At 42.7% G+C, this 23,982-nt stretch overlaps 1 protein-coding gene across 5 annotated transcripts; it reads right to left on the reverse strand.

The window, feature by feature from the left end:
* Positions 1-1,587: 1,587 nt before the first annotated feature.
* ZNF583 (zinc finger protein 583) lies at positions 1,588-22,318 on the reverse strand. 5 transcript variants are annotated; one of them, XM_064489906.1, is made up of 5 exons: positions 21,947-22,318; positions 19,971-20,067; positions 13,928-14,054; positions 13,529-13,627; positions 1,588-4,072 (listed from the first exon to the last, which is right to left on the reverse strand). In XM_064489906.1, exons 2-5 carry the CDS (start codon positions 19,977-19,979, stop codon positions 2,595-2,597), a joined length of 1,713 nt encoding a protein of 570 aa, XP_064345976.1. In that variant the 5' UTR covers positions 19,980-20,067; positions 21,947-22,318; the 3' UTR covers positions 1,588-2,594. The 5 variants fall into 5 exon arrangements, with proteins under 5 accessions (XP_064345976.1, XP_031313198.1, XP_031313197.1 ...); XM_031457338.2 differs by having other exon boundaries at positions 13,529-13,624; positions 13,928-14,130; XM_031457337.2 differs by having other exon boundaries at positions 13,928-14,130.
* Positions 22,319-23,982: the final 1,664 nt, after the last annotated feature.

Below are 23,982 nucleotides of genomic sequence, written 5' to 3' on the forward strand. Positions count from 1 at the left end.
ATTCAGCTGGAACTCATTGTTGTGCATCGTGGGTGTGAAGTAAGGACCCCACTCCATTTACTTATAGAAGAGAGGGTGGCGTGGGGAAGCTGTTGGTGGCGGGGACTGACGTCACCTCCACGTAGAAAGTCATCTGACAGTCTTCTCATTGTGTCTCCCTATTACCCACGGCCTGTACCCAAGGCGGCTGGAAGCTGGAACTTCCCTAGGGATCCTCTGGACAGACAGGCTCCCATTACTGAGCTCCTTACCACACACACACACCCCTCAGGGACCAGCTGCTTCTGCTACACTTCACAAATAAGTACTTTCCCCTTCTGCCTCTTACAAAGTCTCATTCTTTCATACACTGATGACTTCTGCTGTCTTATGTTTGATAACTTTTAAATTGCTTTATCTATTCAATGGGATATGGAGGGAAGATAAACTTGTGTTTAGCTGCAAAAGAAAACTGACTTTTTTCAATGCAAACGCTGACACTAACAAACTACCTTTCATTTGTGTAGAAATTCATACTCCCTCACATCAGTATACAGAAGTACCTCCTCTCCAATGCTTTTGCAATGCAAATTCTATCAACTTGATATTGAAAAACAGTAGTTCATCAGTTTAACTTGTGTTCTGACCCTAGCGAGTTTCAGTACTTACCACACGTTCATCAGTCACCTATGGCCTTTTTTATACCCTTTGCCATGAGGGGAGAAGTGTCACTTTCTAAATGATTCACAGGAGCACTTTTATGTCAAGGATGAATTTCATAGGCTAAATATATTTTAATAATCTTCTCCAATTCTAATGTTTAAAAACCTTTTATGTTTGACTATGTAAAAGCTTATTAACTTTCTTACACAGTCAAACTGAGAATCTTTGTGTGGCTTCTGCATCTTGCGTCATGTTTAGGAAGATTGTTCTCCATGATATAAAGCATGTCATGGTGTCCCCTAATGACTGTTCTGCAGGATGTCCTAAAAGAATGGATCGTTTGTACAGATACGTTTTTTGAGCAGAACCACATTTACCAATGCTGTTAAGCCACTGACATGAAACACCACCTTTATTATATATTTCCTTTATATCTGTTGTGAATGCATGTTTGTATGTTAACAATGTTTCAAGCTTAAAAAATACTTAGGATTTTGTTAGGTACACAGAATCTGTAATTAACCGGGGGCCTCCTAATGTCTGTATAATACTGAGTTTTCCCTATAGAAGGAGAAAATGTCTATTCTTTTCACCCTTCATTAAACTTTCATCATTTTCCTTGTACCTACATTCACATGAGAATTGCTCACTGTGCTGACTGCATACTCAATGCCCCCGGGAGTCAGAAAGTAATACAGAGTGTAAAAGATCAGATGTAAGGAACAGGGAGTGGCTGCGCTGTGGAGAACTGGAAAATACACGCCCACCTAAAGGGACTCGTATTCATTTTTAACTTTGATGCCTACCAACTCACACGTGTTTGTGTGCAGCCACTTAGTGAGTTTTCCCCTCCAGTTTTGGAATTGCAGCTTAGAAGCTTAGCAGCTCTATTTAAATGACGTGGGTTTAACACAGTTCATCTACCTGGAATTAGGAGAGGGTGGGTCAAACTTAAATTTTATTTTCTATTCTTCTTTGGCTATTGATCTTTTAAAGTTTTCTTTCTAAAAATAGCTATATTGCCTTTGTTTAAATGTAAATGATGAATACATCTCAGTACATTTTACTTTTTACAAATGATTTTTAAAACCTGGCTTCTTAAAACCGTTGAATATATAATAAAGTTAGTTTTCCTTATGACAGTCTTATCTCCGTATCTTCTCTGGGACAGAAGTCACCGTCTCACTCTGATCATGGACTCTGACTCAGCTCTCCTGTGAGGTGCCCTTATCGCCCACCTTTAGGGCAGTGACTACTGTTCCTGATCAAGTCCTTACAGTCTCTTAAGTCTTGAACTGCCGCTTTTGTTACTTCTCAGATAATCATTGCTGAGATGATCAGGTCTTCTTTGCATACACAGTGTCTTTTTATTTTACATTGCTTACTGAGTGATTATGCTAGGGACTCTGCTGAGCAATTTACATGCATTATCCCTTTTACTCCTCCCATTAACTTCTGAGGTAGTACCATTATTACTCCCGTAACATAAATAAGACTGAAGCTTACAAAGGACGAAAGGATGTTTTTCCAAACCCAAGTGGCTAGAAAATGGAAGAGCGAGAACTGGAACCCAGATCTATTTGACGCTGGAATATGAGATCTTAATTTCGCCCAAGTATCCAAGAATGAGATGGATACTGACATGAGGTGGGGCTTTGGAATATGGACTGGAACAAGGTTTTGTGGGGCAGGGGGTGCCTTTTAGGCTATTCTGAGGCACGTGTTCTTGACCTAAGAACTATGGGATGCCAATGAAGAGTTTTAATGAGGGAGAAGATATATGATCAGACTTTCAAGATACAAGTTTGACTGCAATGGGGACAATTAATAGGCGATGGCAAATACAGAGGGACCAGTTAGAAAGCCATTTCCGTAGTCCATGTCAAACAAATGACTGTGCATTGGACAAGGATGGAGTGGAAGTGGATAAAGGAGTTCGACTCAAGGCAGACTTAGGAGATAAAACCTACAGGTCTTGGCAACTGACTGGACATGGAGGGGGAGGGAGAAGAAAGAGCCAAGAATGACTCCATAGTGTGAATCCTCTCGTGATGAGCAAGGTGAGCTCGCTGCCTGAAAGATTTCCTGCAGTCCTTGCATTCGTAGGGTCTCTCTCCAGTATGGATTCTTTGATGGAGAGTAAGAGATCCACTGTAGCTGAAGGCCTTCCCACAAATGTTACATTCATACGGCTTCTCTCCAGTATGGATTCGCTGATGCTGAGCGAGGCCTGCATTCTGGCTGAACGTTTTCCTACATTCCTTACACATATAAGGCTTCTCTCCAGTGTGACTTCTCTGATGCTGTGCAAGTGATGAACTATTGCTAAAGGCCTTCCCACACTCAACACATTCATAAGGTTTCTCCCCAGTATGAACCCTCTGGTGCTGATCAAGGTACGCGATCTGGCTGAAGGCTTTCCTACAGACTTTACATTCATAGGGTTTCTCTCCAGTGTGAACTCTCTGATGTTGAGCAAGGTGAGCATACTGGCTGAAGGTTTTCCTACATTCCTTACATTCATAGGGTCTCTCTCCGGTGTGAATTCTCTGGTGCACGATTAGGTACCCACGATGGCTGAAGGCTTTCCCACACACATTACATACGTAAGGTTTCTCTCCTGTATGAATTCTCTGATGCTGAGCAAGAAACGAACCATTACTAAAGGCCTTTCCGCATTCAATACATTCAAAGGGTCTCTCTCCGGTATGAACCCTCTGGTGCTGAGTCAGGTGTGCGATCTGGCTGAAGGCCTTTTTACATTCTTTACATTGATAAGGTTTCTCTCCAGTGTGAACTCTCTGGTGTTGAGCAAGGTGGGCATTCTGGCTGAAGGCTTTCCTGCATTCTTTACATTCATAGGGCTTCTCTCCGGTATGAATTCTCTTATGCTGAGCTAGGTTCGCACTCTGGCTGAAGGTCTTCCCACATTCGACGCACGCATAGGGTTTCTCTCCAGTATGAATCCTCTGATGGAGAGTCAGAGATGAGCTCTGATTGAAAACTTTCTCACATTCACTACATTTCAAAAGTTTCTTTTCTACATAGACTCTCTTACGTTTCATGTCAACAGATTTTTTCCGGTAGCTTCTCTTCTGCGGCTCATGCTGAAGTATTCTGTCTTTGGTGGGAAAACTCTGTTTTATACCAAACATTGCATCCTGATGTAAAGTTTGCCAGGATCTAATATAGTCATTACTTTGACCTTCAGAGAGGATTTCTTTATGAGTGATGATCAGCTGCCTAGAATGTACCTCGTGACTTCCCAAGTGGTTTTTAAACCAGTCCTCACTTTGACAGTTTTCTCTCAAACTGGAGCAGTCAAGGCGGTAACTAAGATGGCTTCCTCCCACTGTCACTGATTTGGATGACTCATCATAAATTACTTGCTTTGATGAAAGTTCATTGTTTTTAAGCGCATACTCCCAATCTAAAAGATAACAAGAAAACAAATGTCTTTCATAATTATGCATTAGAAAAGAAGAAATTCTAAAATAAAAATTGGTTAATGAAATACATAAGGTCAAAGGTTTAACAGCTGTTAAATGCACTCTAATAAAGTATGAGCTTATAAAAAATGAGAACGTAACAAGATTTATCAAAATAAATTAATCACACATAACCAGTAAGTTAACAATCAGAAAACCACAATCATTTTATATCTGTATTAACATGTCTCTAAACACCCTTCCTCTCTTGCCTCAGGTTATCCTTCATTCAAGCTAAGTTTATTATCTTTTAAAACAATTTCATGTCAATGTGGCTAAAAAACTCTTAAGATCCTCAGACCCCAAAACACACCAGGTACCACTAATTGCCACAGGCTGTACACAAAACTCTATGGTTAAACTTCACAATCTTCAAAAAGGGGAAGGTCTTCCTGGGTATCATTTTCTGTGTGATACAGTCCAACCAAAAGTAAATTTTCAGTTAAGACGCCTTCGTATACAAGTAATTTTGTATCAGATTGCTTCATTTATTTAAGCTGCCATAGGCCTTTATTTGCCTTACCCTTTCTTTTTCCTTTTTTTTTTTTCTTTCCTGGCCTTAAGGTCTTTTTTTGTTTTGTTTTGTTTTTTTCATTTTTCAGTTTTATTTGGAAAAATTGATACAGTTTGACTGCACATATACAATATATTGCATGTAAATACATATATACAATATACTGCACATATTTTTAAAAGTTACCTATATGTACTGGTCACTGTTTCTAAGAACAGTTTAGAGCTTTAACTTTTGGGTTTTTTTTTTTTAGCTATTTTACTTTCTTTTAAAACAGCAACATTATTTATAATTGTCAAGATATGGAAGCATCCTAAGTGCACAGCAACAGATGAATGGATAAAGCAGATGCAGCATATATATGCAATGGAATACAACTCACCCATAAAAAAGGATATTTTGCCATTTGTGGCCCTTCATTCACTTTTCAATTCAAAAACCAGAATTTTATAACTGGCATAAACATTCCCATTGCATCAAAAACAACAGAATACCTAGAAATAAACCTAACCAAGGAGGTTACCTACACTCTGAAAACCATAAAACATTGATCAAGAAAATTGAAGATGATACAGAGAAATGGAAAGAGAGCTTGTGCTCTTGGATGGGAAGAATCAACATCATCAAAATGGCTGCACTACCCAAAGCAGTCCACAGATCCAGCGCAACCCTTGTCAAAATACGACATTTTCCACAGAGCTAGAACAGACAATTCCAAAATTTATATGGAACCATAAAAGACCCTGAACTGCCAAAGCAATCTTTTGTAGGTCTTTTTTTTCCCCTCATCTTTCTTGACTTTTCTCTTTTCTTATGGTTTGATGAGTAGAGAAGTTCCTTTAACATCTGTTGTAAAGCTGGTTTGGTGGTGCTGAAATCTTTTAGCTTTTGTTTATCAGTGAAGCTTTTGATTTCTCCATCAAGTCCGAACAAAAGCCTTGCTGGGTAGAGTATTCCTGGTTGCAAGTTTCCCCTTTGCATCACTTTTAATATATCGTGCCGCTCCCTTCTGGCCTGTAGAGTTTCTGCCAAAAAATCAGCTGGTAACCTTATGTGAGTTCCCTTGTGTGTTATTTGTTGCTTTTCTCTTGCTGATTTTAATATTTTCTCCTTATCGTTAATTGCTTTCAGTTTGATGCCTGTGTGCCTTGGTGTGCTCCTCTTTGGGTGGATCCTGTGTGGAACTCTCTGTGCTTCCTGGACTTGGGTGACTGTTCCCTTTCTCAAGTTGGGGAAGTTTTCAGTGATTATCTCTCCAAAAATTTTCTCGTGTCCTCTCTCGCTCCTCTCTTTCTGGGACCCCTATCATGCAAGTATTAGTGCCCTTCTTCCTGTTGTCCCAGAGTGCTCTCAAACTGTCCTCATCCTTTTCGTTCTTTTTTCTTTTTTTCTGTTCTGCAGTAGTGATTTACACTAATCTGTCTTCTAGCTCACTGATCCGTTCTTCTGCCTCATTTGGTCTATTCTTGGTTCTCTCCAGTGTGTTATTCATTTCAGTGATTTTCTTCTTCAACTCTTGTTTGGGTGTTCTTTATATTTTCCAGCTCTTTGCTAAAAACTTACCTCTGTGCATCTATACTCCTCTTGAGTTTTCTGAACATCTTCACCATCGTTACTCTAAACGCTCTCAGATCAATTGCCTAGCTCCTCATCACTTATTTCTTCTTCTGGGATTTTATCTTGTGCCTTGACCTGGGAGATACTCCTTTGCCGCCTCATATCGTCTATCTTTCTATGTGTGTGTGGATTCCTGCCACAGGCTTTGGGATTATTGTTTTCTTATTTCTGGAATCTGCCCCTGGTGGATGAGGCTGGACTAGAGGCTTATGTAGGGTTCCTGGCAGGAGGAGCCAGGGCCTGCCCACTGCTGGGCGGAGCTCGGTCCTGGACCTCTGGTGGGTAGGGCTGTGTCTAGAGGCCTTTGTGGCTCAGGAGGTCTGCTGATGGATGTGCCTGTCCCCCACCCTGTGTGTTGTTTGGCTTGAGGCTTCCCTACAGGCTGTTGGGTGGTGCTACTGCTCCAATTCAAGATGTCAGCCTCCAGGAAAGCTCATGTAGGTGAACACTCCCAGAATGTCCACCACCAGCTTTTATGAGTGATGATCAGTTGACTAGAATGCACCTGGTGACTTCCCAAGTGGGTCATAAACCAGTCCCCTGGGTGAGCTGCAGCTGTCCCCCATGTCCCCAGGAGACCCTCCAAACCAGCAGGCAGGTCTGCCCCAGGTTCCTATGAAATCAGTGCCTCTGCCCATGGACCTGGCACACACAAGATTCTGTGTACATTTCCCAAGAGAATGAGTCTGTTTCCCCCAGTCCTGTACAGCTCCTGGAGTTAAGTCCCACTGGCCTTCAAAACCAGATGTCCTGGGGCCTCCTCCTCCCAATGCTAGAACCCTGGGCTGAAGAGTGATATAATCAGGCCCCATACCCCCCAGGTGGTAACCCACAAACTGAAGAATAATTAAATCACAGAGGTCTTCCTACAGGAGTGAGAGCTCTGAGCCCCACGTCAGGCTCCTCAGCCGGGGGTTCCCCAGATATACTGAGAGTGTTCACCTACATGAGCTTTCCTGGAGGCTGACATCTTGAATTGGAGCAGTAGCACCACCCAACAGCCTGTAGGGAAGCCTCAGGCCAAACAACACACAGGGTGGGGGACAGGCACATCCATCAGCAGGCTTCCTGAGCCACAAAGACCTCTAGACACAGCCCTACCCACCAGAGGTCCAGGACCGAGCTCCGCCCAGCAGTGGGCAGGCCCTGGCTCCTCCTGCCAGGAACCCTACATAAGCCTCTAGTCCAGCCTCATCCACCAGGGGCAGATTCCAGAAATAAGAAAACAATAATCCCAAAGCCTGTGGCAGGAATCCACACACACATAGAAAGATAGACGATATGAGGCGGCAAAGGAGTATCTCCCAGGTCAAGGCACAAGATAAAATCCCAGAAGAAGAAATAAGTGATGAGGAGCTAGGCAATTGATCTGAGAGCGTTTAGAGTAACGATGGTGAAGATGTTCAGAAAACTCAAGAGGAGTATAGATGCACAGAGGTAAGTTTTTAGCAAAGAGCTGGAAAATATAAAGAACACCCAAACAAGAGTTGAAGAAGAAAATCACTGAAATGAATAACACACTGGAGAGAACCAAGAATAGACCAAATGAGGCAGAAGAACGGATCAGTGAGCTAGAAGACAGATTAGTGTAAATCACTACTGCAGAACAGAAAAAAAGAAAAAAGAACGAAAAGGATGAGGACAGTTTGAGAGCACTCTGGGACAACAGGAAGAAGGGCACTAATACTTGCATGATAGGGGTCCCAGAAAGAGAGGAGCGAGAGAGGACACGAGAAAATTTTTGGAGAGATAATCACTGAAAACTTCCCCAACTTGAGAAAGGGAACAGTCACCCAAGTCCAGGAAGCACAGAGAGTTCCACACAGGATCCACCCAAAGAGGAGCACACCAAGGCACACAGGCATCAAACTGAAAGCAATTAACGATAAGGAGAAAATATTAAAATCAGCAAGAGAAAAGCAACAAATAACACACAAGGGAACTCACATAAGGTTACCAGCTGATTTTTTGGCAGAAACTCTACAGGCCAGAAGGGAGCGGCACGATATATTAAAAGTGATGCAAAGGGGAAACTTGCAACCAGGAATACTCTATCCAGCAAGGCTTTTGTTCGGACTTGATGGAGAAATCAAAAGCTTCACTGATAAACAAAAGCTAAAAGATTTCAGCACCACCAAACCAGCTTTACAACAGATGTTAAAGGAACTTCTCTACTCATCAAACCATAAGAAAAGAGAAAAGTCAAGAAAGATGAGGGGAAAAAAAAGACCTACAAAAGATTGCTTTGGCAGTTCAGGGTCTTTTATGGTTCCATATAAATTTTGGAATTGTCTGTTCTAGCTCTGTGGAAAATGTCGTATTTTGACAAGGGTTGCGCTGGATCTGTGGACTGCTTTGGGTAGTGCAGCCATTTTGATGATGTTGATTCTTCCCATCCAAGAGCACAAGATCTCTTTCCATTTCTCTGTATCATCTTCAATTTTCTTGATCAATGTTTTACAGTTTTCAGATACAGGTAACCTCCTTGGTTAAGTTTATTTCTAGGTATTTTTGATAAAATGGAAATGTTTATGCCAGTTATAAAATTCTGGTTTTTGAAGTGGAAAAAAGTGAATGAAGGGCTGCAAATGGCAAAATATCCTTCTTTCTTATGGGTGAGTTTTATCCTATTACATATATTTGCTGCATCTTCTTTATTCATTCAACTATCGATGTGCACTTAGGGCGCTTCCATATCTTGGCAATTATAAATAATGCTGCTGTTAATAGTGGGCTGTATGTATCCTTTTAAATTAATTCTTATTCTGTGGTTGGCTTTATTCCTTTAATAACTATGTAAGTTTAAAAAGCTAAAGCTCTAAATGTTCTTAGAAACAATAGTACATATATGTAAATTTTTACAATATGCAATATATTGTGTGTATGTGTTTACATGCAATACATTGTATATGTGCAGTCAAACTGTAACAATTCTACCTAATAAAAATGAAAAATGAAAAAAAAAAACCAGTATGGGTACTAGCACAAAAATAGACACACAGATCACTGGAACAGAGAAGAGAGCCTAGAAATAAACCCACATGTTTAGGGTCAGTTAATATATGACAAACGAGACAAGGATATACAATGGAGAAAAGACAGTTTCTTCAATAAGTGGTGCTGGGAAAACTGGACGGCTATATGTAAAAGAATGAAATTAGAACATTCTCTAACATCATATAAAAAAATAAACTCAAAATGTATTAAAGACCTAAATGTAAGAACAGACACTACAAAACTCCTACAGGAAGACACTGGCTGAACGCTCTTTGACATAATTTCAGGAATTTTTTTTCAAAACACCTCCTAGAGTTATTAGAATATTACAAATAAAAGCAAAAAATAAACAAATTGGACCCAATGAAACTTAAAAGCTTTTGCACAGCAGAGGAAACCATAAACAAAATGAAAAGACAAGCCCTGGAGAAAATATCTGCAAATCACATGGCTGATACGGGAATAACTTTCAAAATATACAAACAGCTCATACACATTAATATAAAATGAACAAATGAACAACCAAATCAAAAAGTGGGCAGAAGAGCTAAACAGACACTTCTCCAAAGAAGCCATCCAGTTGGCCAACAGACACATAAAAAGATGCTTAATATCACTAATTATCAGAGAAATTCACATCAAAACTACAATGAGGTATCACCTCACACCAGTCAGAATGGCCACTATTTAAAAGTCCACAAGTGATAAATCCTGGAGAGGGTATGGAGAAAAGCAAACCCTCCTACACTGCTGGTGGGATGTAGTTTGGTGCAGCCATTATGGAAAACAGTATGGAGAGTCCTGAAAAAACTTAAAATAGACTTACACATATGATCCAGCAATCCTACTCCTAGGGATATATCCGGAGAGAACTCTAATTCGAAAAGATACCTGCACCCCAATGTTCATAGCAGCTCTATTTACAATAGCCAAGACATGGATGCAACCTAAATGTCCACTGACAGATGACTGGATAAAGAAGTTGTGTACTTATACAATGGAATACTACTCAGCCATAAAAAATAATAAAATAGTGACATTTGCAGCAACATGGATGGCCCTGGAGATCATCATTCTAAGTAAAGTAAATCAGAAAGAGAAAAGTAAAAAGAAGACACTAATGAACTCATCTACAAAACAGAAACAGAGTCATAGACATAGTTTAAAATCTTATGGTTCCAGGGGTACTGGGAGGAGAGGGTGGGAAGGGATAAATTTGGGAGTTCAAGATTTGCAAATATTAACTACTATATATAAAAATAGATTTAAAACATTTCTTCCGTACAGCCCAGGGAACTATATTCAATATCCTGTAATAACCTTTAATGAAAAAGAATATGAAAATATAAGTATGTATATGTATGACTGAAACATTATGCTGTACACCAGAAATTGACAAATTGTAAACTGACTGTACTTCAATAAAAAAGAATGCAAATGAAAGCAAAATACCAAAAGAAAAGACATACACCCCAATGTTCATAGCACTATTTACAATAGCCAAGACATGGAAACCTAAATGTCCAACAACAGATGACTGGATAAAAGAGATGTGCTATACATATATAATGGAATACCACTCAGCCACAGAAAAATGAAATAATGCCATTTGCAGCAACATGGACCTGGAGATTATCATATTGAGTGAAGTCAGTCAGACAGAGAAAGACAAATATCATATGATATCACTTATATGTGGAATATAAATGAAAAATAATACAAATTCTACTTACAAACCAAAAACAGGAACTCAAGGACATAGAAAAGAAACTATGGTTATCAAAGGGGGAGGTTTCGAGAGGGATAAATTAGGGGCTGGGGATTAACAGACACACACTACTATATATAAAATAAACCACAAGGATCTACTGATTTAAAACATTTCTTCCATATAGCACAGGGAACTACTGATTTAAAACATTCCCGTATAGCACAGGGACCTACTGATTTAAAACATTTTTTCTGTACAGCACAAGGAACTACATTCAATTTCTTGTAATAATATATAATGGAAAAGAATCTGAAAATATATACGTATGTGTGTGTATAACTGAATCACTCTGCTGTACACCTGAAACTAATATTGTAAATCAACTACACTTCAATAATAAACTTTTAAAAACTTAAAAAAAAGTTAAACATATTCCTATCATATGACTCAGTTTTTCCGCTTTAAGACATTTACCTAAGAGAAGTGAAAACATATGTCTGCATAAAGTCCTGGTGGTGACTGCCTCATACAGCCTGAAACTGGAAACAACTGAAATACGCATCAATAGGAGAATGAAAAAAACAAAATGTGGAGCATCTACACAACACGCTGCTCAGCAACAAAGGGAACACATACTCACACGTGCAACACAGTGGATGACTTTCAACGTAATTTTGATGTGTGAAATAAGCCAGACATAACAGTATGATTCCATTTAGTTTAAATGCAAACTAATCTAAAACGACAAAGGTCGGATTGGCGTTAGGAGCCAGGAGTGGAGGAGGACGGACTGCAAAGAGGCACAAGCTATCTTCTGGGGAGATGGAAACGCTTCGTGTCTTGACTGTGGTGGTGGATTCATGGGCGTGTACAACTGTCAGAGCTCATCACGTTGTGTAATTTATATGATCGCAATTTACTGTATGTAAATAATTTCTTAATAAAGTTATTATGGAAACAAGAAAGATTAAGTAAAGACGCCTTAGTAACAAAAAAGTAAAACTCATGATACGTGACAAGCTATTGACACTGAAAATAGAGTATACCTTGGAATCCACTGAACAGTTACACAAACTATACACTAAGCCATACAAAATCGTCAATTGTTAGAAAGCAGAATTAGTACTAGTTACTATCCTGATAAAATATGATAAAACAATTTGATCAAAATAGAATAAAACCAGAAAACTTTCTTTCAAACAACTCTTGTGTAAAAGGGAATTTTAAAAGAAAAGTTTAGGAAATGGAAATAACAAAAATACTAAATATCAGAACTGTGAAGTCAGCTAAAGCTATAACAGGAAAATTCAACCTCCTAATAATTTTCATTATGGATAAGAGAAAATGAAATGATTTTATGTCAGCAAAATGGAAAACGAACCTAAGGAAATTGGAAGAAAGGAATTAGTAAAGAGAAAGGCAGAAAGGCAGAGAACTGGAAAAGATAAGAATGGTAACATATTTTATATTTAAGAGATAAATCCATAAGCTGGATTTTAAAAATAAAAATAAAATTGATTAATGAATAGTATCTAATAAATAATTTTTTAAAGTATAGTTATACAAAATAAGAAATTTAAATTGGAAATTACTACAGACAAAGAAATAAAAAGAACTATAAGAGATTATTATGCTCAGATTCATGGAAATAAATCTGTAACCTACATGAAAAGGATAACCATCTAGAAAAATTAAAATTTATAAAATTTAACCCAAGGAAGAAACTGCAGAAAGGCCATTTACCAGAGAGGACATTGAGAAAGTTGTCAAAGACCCAGTTCCACACAAAGGCCCCAGGACCAGGGCCTCTCTCTCTAACTCTAAGCTTAGTGAGCTCATTCGTTTGCACTAACGTCTCTGTGTCAGACTTGTTTTCTGAGCCTCTGTCTCCCTCCAGTGGTATGTTGCATTTCTTCATTTGGAAATCACCACCTCTCTTAAAAATAAGTGTCTTATTGTCTTGAGCCAAATTCATCAGCTTTTCCTCTACCAGCTTATTCTTTCTTCTGACTTTCGATTCAATGCTGTCACCTTCCAGTTACCCAGACTTGAAAATACAACTGGAAATGCTTCATTTTCCCTCTGATGGTTTACAAACCTCTGAATAATCCTGAGAATTTAGCAGAATGGTTTTTCTCAAAGAAGAAACACACAGAATCTTGGTAAAAGATTAAGTGAATAAATAAATGAGCCAATCTTTCAATCTAAAGGGAATGTGTAGCTGAAAAGGAAAAAAATAGGCACTGCTGTGTCAGGATTTTTAAACACAGGATGGAGCAACTTGTGTAAAACTAGAAAGCAGGGCCAAGAGGAGCCACTGCGGCATCTGGGCCCACGGAAGAGGAAAGGCTATCAGAGGAGACAGTGATGTGTGAAGGAATGCATCCAAGGAGACTCAGCTGGAGCAGTCATGCTGGAGACACATCGGTGGTTTTTCCCAGGCCTTGAGCCTTAAGAAAAGCTACCCTGGAACATCAGTTACCAGGTGGAACTTTTCAGACCAGCTGAGCCTGTCCCTGCGGTGGCCTCTACCTCCCCAGGTTGCTCTCTCTCACTCACCAGGGCGTGTGCCTCCTGTCCACTCCTTCTTCACCTTCCAGGGCTCTTTTCCTTGCTCCAACAACGAGATGACATCTGGCTTAGAAACGGAAACTCCTGCTTACAAGGAATAAAAGGGGATTAGCCAGGCCCATAAACCAGACCAAGTTCCGTGGCCAGCGGGAAGGCGGGGGCATTACAGAACACAGCTGAAGAAGAGGGCGACGTCTTCTGGAGACTGGGGAAGCCGACGTCAGCAGCAACAGCCTAACGAAGCTGCCAGTTCTACAAGACTCAGGTTACGTGGGGGGGGGGGGAGGGCGCACAGAAACGAGAAACCTAGTGCAGTGCGTGAGAGGCTCCCCACACATCCCGCTGGAGAGCAGCCCCCCGCGCAGACTGAGTCACAGGGACCCTTACCCAGCGAGACCAGGCTCCTGTAGTTCTCCAGCATCACCCTCCTGTACAGGGTCCTCTGAGAAGGGCTCAGCCACTCCCACTCCTCCTGGGAGAAATCCACGGCCACATCCCCGAACGTCACCAAGCCCTGGAAGGACGTGAACATGTTCCTGCTCAGCTAGTGTGCTCACACGAACGTTGTCTGAAGAGCTAAACTGTCTATACTTTTGGAGAGAAATACTGCATTTAGTGAAATCTTCTGTTGTATCTTGGGTTCAAATAATTGCAAGACAACTTCTCTGTGCTTAGTTCTGATGTTCCGTCATGGAAAGCACACAATTCCAGGGAGAGTCTCTACTGACAGAAAAAATGAGCAATAACAGAACACTGTGAACAATCCAGCATAAAATAATACGTTATTCATAGGAAATGCTAGAGCATTTCTCAGTAAGGAAAATCAAGAGAGACTGGGGCACTGAACAAACGCTTCAGGGAGGAGGCAGAAACATGAGCCATGCCTTAGAAGATGCGGTCTAACCCAGCACTCTTCCAAACTCCAAAATGGAATGGTCAGTGTTGCAACTGTATCAATAAGGCACATACAAAAATACACTTGATGCCTGTAATACTGGTTTTCTAAAATTAAATACGTATGTGATAAAAATAATAAAGAAGTTTTATGGTGATTCTGCAAAAATGTAACTTAAATGTGTGCCACTGCAGAGAAAAATCAGGGACAACGGAAGATTACATAGCAGCTCTTATCACTGTAAGTTTCAAAGACAACTGGCAACTTATCCTGGTTCCTATGAGACAAACTGGTGGTAATTTTAAGCACTATTAATTAGGTTAGATAGTGAACATTTCAAATGCGGTAATGAAGTGCACCCAAGACCCTGCCGCTCTCACTTGAGGAACACACGCAACTGTGCACATCTAACGAGCGATCGTTTCTTAAGTGTCACAACACAGCTCTCAAGTTCCGCAGCAGGCTAGGGGTAAGACCTGGTCCACTCCCTAGGAGTTTTAAACGGGTGCTCTCCCTGTGAGGCAGGCCGGCCCCAGACTTACCAGGGCTTGCTGTATGAGCCGGTGGATGCTGCTTAGGTTTGGCACATCACAGAGCAAAGCCTCCTCCTAAGCCAGCCGATATGCAGGTGCCCGCCACAGTGCACGTGAGCACCTGACGTGACTTGTCAAATATTGAAATAACTGCCGCCACATTGGGTGGCAAACAGCTGCTGCACTGAGCCTGCTGGGGACCATCCTCTGTCTCCCCAAGATCCAGCCACTGGAGGGGAAGGCTTCCAGGATCCCAGCTGGGCTAAGGTCGGCTACGTTCTTGCCTTAGTGGCTATTGAATATGAACGTCATTCCTATTTTTTTTCTTTTTAATTTAGGGCTTTTCCTGGGGGAGGGGAATTAGGTTTATTTACTTATTTATATATCTTCAGAGGAGGCACGGGGGATTGAACCCAGGACCTTGTGCGTGCTAAGCACGTGCTCTACCACTGAGCTCTACCCTCCCCCGCATCATTCCCATCCTTAACAGGACTCTGCAGAGGAATGCCCCTAAGGAAGATGCATCTAAGCATATCAGTGATTTTACACAGAAACATTTTTAATGGGAAAAACTGAGTCAGTATGTGAACTCTCAGTGCCTGAGTAATGGACAGAAATGTTAAGGAAGCTATAAGGGAAGCAGAAGTGTGACTCCAAGAAACATCAGTCACAGGCACCAGCCTCTATCTTACGTGATTCCACCTCTAAAACACTTCTCAGTACAGGGAAATCTGGGAAGTGAGTTACGGCTTCAAGGAAGAAAGGGAATACACGCTGGGTCTTAAAAGATGAAACTTGTGCTGGACAGGGCTGGACACTGTCAATTAATTCTTTTTAATCTCAACCACTTCAATACAAATTCTTTAAAATTTTGTGGAAGAAAAGTGTTCGCCACACACGGTTTCTTCTGTACCACAGGTGAGGCAGCTTTTGCTAGGAAAGGTCTTAAAAGACATTTTTTAGCTGCACACACAAACTAATGGGTTCCAGGTTTTGATGGTCTGACTGACATTTTCCTCTCAGCCAACGAGACATGAATACCTTTCAAATGCTTTTTATATTTATTTTGATTTGATAAAACAGGAATCTCATATAATTTTGTCATTATTAAAGAAACTTAGAAAATAATGTCTGGTATTTCTACCCTCAGTGAATTTTCTCCCTTTCTAAGAACTGGAAGCCCTCCACCCCCGACGCCTGCCCGCCACGTCGCCCCACCACCTAGGGGCAGCCACAGTTCAGGCAGTACTTGTTCAGTGCTTCCTTGCACAGACGTGTGCACAGTTACCTGCACGCGTTCATCTACTCAGAACATCACTTTTGTCAGATGGGTAACAGCACATGATATAAACACGCCGTATCTCAGTTACTAACCCCCTGCTCATCTTTAGTTATATGAAAATTTTTCACTATGGTGCAAAGGTCTCTGTAATGATTGTCTTAAAATATATTCCTAAAAGTTCTTCTCTCCATTGACTCTAGGATTTCCCAAAGTTACTTAACATGAGAAAAAAGCTTTTTCGACTCAGTAAGAATAGTAACTGATGAAAAACTAATCCAGGCTAGGAGTAAAGCACTGAACTATATTCAAAGAAACACTAACAGAGGCTCTTTAGGCAGAAGGAAAACAGAAGCACCACAGCGCAGGGAGAAACGAGAGCCCAAAGCAGGAACTGGAAACTGAATATAATAACATCTACCAATAATGTCTTGGGAGCTAACCCACTAGAGGGGACTTACTTTGTTCAAAAAGTGGTAAGAGTGGTAGTTACAGAAGGAAGATCACAGAAGGGAGAGAGGAGATCACTACATAATGGCTAATGGGTACAGACCGCCCTAGAGTGGCTACTGAAAGAATAATAAAAATAGTGTATAATTAACAAGATAATAATGAAAAAAACTGATTTATGCAAAATATGGCAAAAAAGGAGAAATAAATAAAAGCAAACGGGATACGTAGAAAATAAATTGTAGCACGGTGGGCTGAAACACAAATATATCAATAATTACATTAAATGACAATGTACTAAACACTAATTTAAAAAGACCAAGATAGAATATGAAAATGAGTATATGTACACATGTATGCATGGCTGAGGCACTGTGCTGTGCACTAGAGATTGACACACTGTAACTGATCGTACTTCAGTAAAAATATCAGTAAACAAATAAAAAGACCAAGATTATCAGACTCGGCTTTTAAAGGCCAGCCGACCATTTTGGGGGAAGACACGGGACTGCGGGAGGCACAGGGGATCGTGCTGGGCATAGGGGGTTGGGAGGCACACAGGGCCAAGTGCCTGGCTGTGAGCGTGGGAAAACAACTGTATACTGCTTGTAAGAGGCATACCTGGGGGGACGGCATAGCTCAAGTGGTAAAGCACACGCTCAGCATGCGTGGGGTCCTGGGTTCAATCCCCCGTACCTCCTCCAAGAATAAATAAACCTAATTACCCCTCCCCACGAAAAAACAAATGAGGCATACTTTTAAATATAACCTTTAGAAGCAGAGGTTCTCAGAATTTGAGCGTGCATTAAAATCATTGCAAGACCCAATAAAACTGTGGTTTCCAGCGCCCTACCACAACAGACTGTGGTTCAGGGCTGGGCTGGTGTCCGGGAAACAGCACTTGCGCTGGTGGGCTGTCTGTTCTACGCACCACGTTACCAAGTCTCCGGCAGGAGAGAAAAGGGAGCTGGCTCTCGCCGCCCTGGTCTCACTCGCAAATGAGGAATTTATCCCTTTGCTGATTCATGTATTAATCTGGCAAATATTTACTGAACTGCACTGTTCCAAGAGCTGGGAACACAAAGGTAAACAGAATACAGCCCCTCTCCTTGCAGAGTCAGTATTCTAACAGAGGAGGAAGACGATAAACATGAGGTCACACGCATTCAGGTAGTATTAAATACTACGACAAAAAACAAGGTAAGGTGACTGAGAGTTACAGGGGCGTCTGTGTAAGATGGTGAAGGTAAACCTAAATGAGGTGGTGGTGTTTGAACAACAATCTAAATCAAGTGGAGAGCCAGCCGCACTACCAATTAGGGGAGAAGGGAGGCGAGAATGCACAGGTTCAGGGACAGGAGGGAGCTTGAGGCACAGCAAGGTGACCAGTGTGACTGGAACAGAGAGAGGTAAAGACTCGCAGAAAATGAGGTCTAGGGTAGCCAGGACCTGGGTCATGTAGGGCTTTATGGGCCAAGATAAGGACACTGGATTTCATTCCAAGGAAAATGGGAAGCCAGCAAAGGTTCCGGGAGAAGGAGTGAAACGATGCGCTCATCACCTCCATCACAGGGGCTCACTGCCCACAGAGTCCTTCATTATTCCCTGCCGCTCCGGTCAGACCATCACTCCCCACCATCTGTGTTCCTGACCCTCAGTGTGTATTACAGCTCCCTCCACCTGACAGCCACTGACTAGCCATGTGGATACATTGCTTTCCTTCCTCGGCCTCTTTTTCCTCATCTGTAAAGTGAGGATCTTGGACAGGATCACCCATGATTTTCTTCCTGGCTTGAATCTCTGTATGAACCGAAATCTCTGCTGTCCAATACACAAGCTACTAGCCACATGTCGCTATTTAAATTTAATCAACCAACATTAAAAATTCAGTTCTTCAGCCACACTAGTACATACACTAGTGGCTGCCGTGTCGGACAGGGCAGACACAGAACATTCCTGTCGTAATCATCACTGTGCTGCTGGAGCTGATTTCTGCTTCTGCCTCATCATCTTCTTAGTATGTAGTAGTTTGGATGGTTTTATTTTTTATATTTAACCCACAGAATGTATTTATCCTCAAAGTGTGAAGAAGAAATCTTTTAAAAATTTATCTTTTGGGGGGTAATTAGGTTTACTTACTTACTTATTCTTAGAGGAGGTGCTGGGGATGGAACCCAGGACCTCATACATGCTAAGCATGTGCTCTACCACTTGAGCTACAACCTCCCCCAATAACTTTTTTTCTAAATGAATACTCCATCCCTCCTCCACTGATTTAAAAGAACATCATTACATAATCATCTAATAAACAAACCTGTAGAAACTAAATTCCATGAAGATAAAGACAGTATCTATTTTTATTTACCACAGTATTGCTGGTGTTTAATATACAGTAAGTCTTTAAACTGTCAGCTCAGTGAATGAATAAATATTTTCCCTTCTTATTTATAGCTGCATTTGTTTCTGGACATTACACGCTGATCTTTTGTTTCTTCTGGCTCCCATTCCACATTATTGTTTTCATTATTACAGATCTAAGTAGCCATTTTTAAATGTAGATTCAAGTACTTCCTCCTATTATTCTCCTTTTTCAAAAAATTTCCTGTTTTTCCATATTAACTCCACTAATTGTTACTGGATGATCTAGAATATTCTAGCTCTAGCCTGCTACTAACTCAAGATGTTCCTAAAACAGGACCTCATTACTCCCATGGAATCCTGCTCTTCAAAGCCCACAAAGTGCCTGGGAAACCCCTTGCCCTAGCTGACCCGCACTTAAATTCTCATAACCCAACAAAGCCCACTCCTCAGACCCACTCTGAGCAAGAGACCCTGTCACACACTCTAAGACTCCAATAGCCTTTGCCTTGCCTTCCTCTCAAACCCAGGTCTGTGGAAAAGCTCTAAGCTAGTGCTTGCTTCTGAACACACACCTTGACCTCAATGCATCAAGTCCCTACAGTGTAGACTTTCATATCCCACCACCAAGTGTATTTTTGCCTCTTGAGAGCTTGTAACAGGACACCTAACCCAAAGGAAGTGCTAAGCTATTTCTTGAATGAAGATGAAAATTCTGGATGAGGGAAAGAAAAAAAAAAAGGAAGCTCACCTGGCTTTGGGGGACCTCCTTTTACTAGACTGGAGAACGTGAGGACCAGATCACTGAATGAAGGGGATTCTGTTAGGCTTGGGAATTTCAGAAGAAAAGCAAAATGTTCATGCAAAACATGAAAAACAACACATTTCAGGGAGAAAAAAGAAGTGTTTCCTTACCTCAGACATGGCCTTAAGAATTTAAGAATTTATGACAGCTCTTCCGTTCTCCTTCGGGCTGCTCTCTGGGAGAAGGGCGTGTCCAGAGAAAACAGAGCTGGAGAGGGAGAAAGTGTAAAATGCTGGGCCTGTGGTCAGCTGCCAGTGTCACGGGACTAGAAATTTCCCTTGCCTTCTCTTTGCCCTTCTCCCCAGCCACAGAAGTAGGTAAGTGTCACTGAATTAGCCATTCCTACCTAAATTTACAGTTCTCTCTCCTATGTGCTTTATTTTATTTTATTGAAGTATAGTTGATTTACAATGTTATGCTAGTTTCAGGTGTTCAACACAGTGATTCAATATTTTATATATTATACTCCATTTAAATCTCTCTAGATCTCAAAAATGCAACATAAACTTTCTGTGCATAAGACACCTCCTTGTTTATAATTATAAGCAATAACAGTATTTACCCTTCAGAATGGCATTACCAAGTAAGGATTATTTCCCCCTTTGCACATGAAGGCTCTTCATCAGTGAAATTATCCAAGGTTTCACGGTAATAAGTAACTGAACCCAACTGGAAACCTATTTAGTCTATTTAGTCTTTCCAGCTGATGATGATGTTGAAAGGAACTATATCCTGACCTTTTCTAGAAAGATGAGAGAGAAAGCTACAAAGTGAATGCCTCAGAGAAAGCATCTTTATACAGAGTAGGCGTCAGAGGGGTCATGTGGTGTGGAGGACACCCTGCTTCTGGTCCTGGCTTATAACAAAATGCACCTGAAAACCAATCTCTTAACTTTTCTCAGAAATTTCCTCAGAATGGGCAGGGGGAACTATGCAGGAACACTCATTGGAACCCCTTAATCATGAGTTACTTTCCACTAAACCTCACTGCCTTGGAGAGTAAAGCAATTATCTCAGAAGCCGCCTAACTTAGTGGTTAAGAACCACGAGGTCTGGGGATCAGAGCGCCTGCGCTCAAACATCTGATCCACCGCTCACCAGCCCCGCAACCCCCACGCCAAACCTCAGTCTCCTCGGCAGAATGGTACCTGCTCCCTAGCAGTGGTTGGCGGATCAGCAGGTGATCCACGGAAAGCACTGAGCACAGTACCTGGACATGCTTTGTGCTCAATAAGTATCGGTCACTTATTTTCATACACAGCACACAATAGGTCTCCCCTCCTTCTTCCCCTTCAACTCCTCACTAGGAGAAGGGCTGGAGAGGGATGGAGAGACCCTCCGTGCCAGAGAGGACGAGGGGCCGGCGGCCCAGCCCTCCGCCCTCCAGGCCCAGGGCTTTCCCCTTCTCTGCAGCTCTCCCCCCTCTCCCTGCACCTCAGTCTCTGCGTCCCCGACAAGTGTCCCCACTTTTGGAGCACACAGCCCCCCACCCCCCGCGCCAGCCGCACAGGCCCTCAGGCCGGCGGCGCCCCGCGCGGGCGGGGAACGTGCCCGCCCTCCCCTCGCGGCGGGTCTCACAGAGGCCACTCTGGGTCACAGGCACACTCGGCGACGCGACGACACATGGTGCCGCACACTGTCACACACCCGCCTGAGGTCAGTCTCAAGCGGGCTCACGTAGACACACACACAGGTGCACGTTCGCTGTCACAGATACTGTCACGCACTTCCTCGAACTCTGTTCACACACGTGGCACAGTCCCATACACAAGGGCACACACGGTGTCACATTCTCGCACACTGTCAGTCACAATGCTCACACTAGGGCACCACAGGGCGACACGGTTTCACTGTCACACCTCACACGGCCCCACACGGTCTCACTCCGTCCACAGAGTCACACTCACACTCACACACTGTCACACGCCCCACACGCTCGCTCACACACAGCCTCACGGCGACCCGGTCACACTCACGGTGACACAGTCTCCCACGGCACAGGCCCCCTCACACGTCCGCGCCCGCCCGCCCGCCCGCCCGCCCGCCCGGCAGGCCTGCCCGGCGCGCGCCCTCCCGCGCTCCTCACCGCCTTCTCCCGGAGGGTCTGCGCTTCGCCCCGCGCGGCTGGCGGACGCCGGCGCCGAGCGGCCCTGCGGCCGGGGCGGGGTCTCGATCTCGGGCCGACGGCGGACTCACAAAGGCGCCGCGGCGCTCGGCCGGGCAGCCGGGGCCGGCCGCAGGGGCCGCTGGGAAATGCAGTCCGGGGTCGGGCGCGCTGTGGCGCGGAGCATGCTGGGACTGTTCGCCAAGCGCGCCGGGCGGCAGCCGGCTCCTGCCTCGTCTCTTTCGAGTCGGCTCTGCCACTCTCCCCAACCCCCTCAACCGCCCTGACCCTCCGACTCAGAACCAGGGCCGACACAGCCCTCTCGGGCCATCCGACTCACGTCCTCCCACCGAGTCCGGCCGCTAACTGGACCGGCCGTCTCGGACTGCGCAGGCGCAGCTTGATCGCGTCGCGAAGGCGTCCCGCTCGGTGCACGCGCCGGGCGCGCGTGGCGAGCGGGGCGATGATGCGCAAGCGCAGCGGCCGGGCCCGCGCTCGGGCGTCGCAGGTGGGTTCCAGGCCCACGCTGGAAAAAGCGAGCTGGCTGGGCTGGGTGTCGCAGCTGGGTGTCCGGGCCAGGGCCTGCCGCAGGGGGATCCTGGGAGCATGTGGGCAACTCAGGTTGCTCGCAGTTTCTTCCGTCTATTTTTCTGTTTCTTCTCTGTCCTCCCTATCCTGCCTTTCACTTGCCATTTATTGAGGGCCTACTGTGCGCCAAGCACTGTTATAAGCGCTGGGGACGCCCCTGTGAACATGCAATAATCCCCATCCATTGAGCTGACATTACTGCCGGAGAAATTTAATAGGAAAAAGAAAAGGGTGCTGATATATATACCGGGAATTTGATACGCGTTAGAAAGAAAAGCAAAGCAGAGTATAAAGATCATTCTTCCAGTTCTTCGTTCTTTGTTATACCCTCTTGCTCCCATTCAACCTATGTCTGAAAATATAAACTCGTATCTGTAGTCGTAACTCTCCCATGTCTTAACTCGTCTGAAATTGGGTTATAGGATCCAGTGCTTCAATGTAACTTGCCTCACCTAAGTAACCAATGACAAAAAGCATTATTATGAGCTGGGAATTTTTATATTGGGGAAATGTAAAACTGCAAAAATATTCACAAAGATATTGAAGCATATATGGTAATAAAATGTTGACTATGAACAATATGTCTAAAAGTACAGAAATAACAGTACATCTGTTTGGAACTATACAACTTGTAAAAATAACTGTGTGGTGATGAAGCAACCTGTAGAAATACTTCTTAAGTGTTTTTTGGCGGGAGGGGTTGTGTGTTTTGTTTTCAAAGGAGGAGCAGAGCTGTTACAATTACACTAAGCTTGCAATATTAGAAAACTGCTCCTGGATATAAAAAGTAAAAGGAACACAATCCACAAAAACTAGTTGGTTTTCTGTTTGAGTGTTCAAATTATGACTGATACCTTCCCCCTTGCTTTCTGAGACAGCACAAACATTATGTAAGTTAAGACATATCAGTAAACATCCAGGTTTTGGCAGCCTTTTCCACATTTCGCAAATGTCTGAAGAAATTGGGCATCTTTAGCCTGAAGAGGATAGGTGATAACATTTTTCATTTTCAACCATTCTTTTAAGGTTCCTCTGTTGGCAGAATCCTCTACAAAACTTGTTTTACAAATTTACTGTGACTTGCATAAGAAAACACATTTATCTTTTACAAATTCATAATCAGCAAACAGATGTCTGCATAGCGTATCTAAATTTAATGTCATAATCTAAGTACATAATCTTGAGTATTAGAGATAAAATACGGACTCTAAGACAGAAGGACCCATTTATTTTGCCCTCATTGTCACAAAGAAGATGCAATACATTCCACATGGTGGAACAGGCAAGGCAGTTCTAATGACCTCTTTTTTAAGGGCACTAATCTCCTTCATGAGGGCTCCACCCTCATGACCTAATCACCCCTCCCAAAGGCCCCACCTCCAAATACCATCACAGTGAGGGTTGCCTTTCAAATTTCAAATTTGAATAGG

Source organism: Camelus dromedarius, chromosome 9, assembly GCF_036321535.1.
Source record: "Camelus dromedarius isolate mCamDro1 chromosome 9, mCamDro1.pat, whole genome shotgun sequence".
Lineage (NCBI taxonomy): Eukaryota > Metazoa > Chordata > Mammalia > Artiodactyla > Camelidae > Camelus > Camelus dromedarius.

Coding starts and splice junctions, on each gene's coding strand:
- ZNF583 (XM_031457337.2), bottom strand. CDS start 14,072: ATGTTCACGTCCTTCCAGGGCTTGGTGACGTTCGGGGATGTGGCCGTG. Junction 13,628..13,927: donor CAGGAGCCTGGTCTCGCTGG/GTAAGGGTCCCT, acceptor ATTCCTTGTAAG/CAGGAGTTTCCGTTTCTAAG. Junction 4,073..13,528: donor GACAGGAGGCACACGCCCTG/GTGAGTGAGAGA, acceptor GTTATCTTTTAG/ATTGGGAGTATGCGCTTAAA.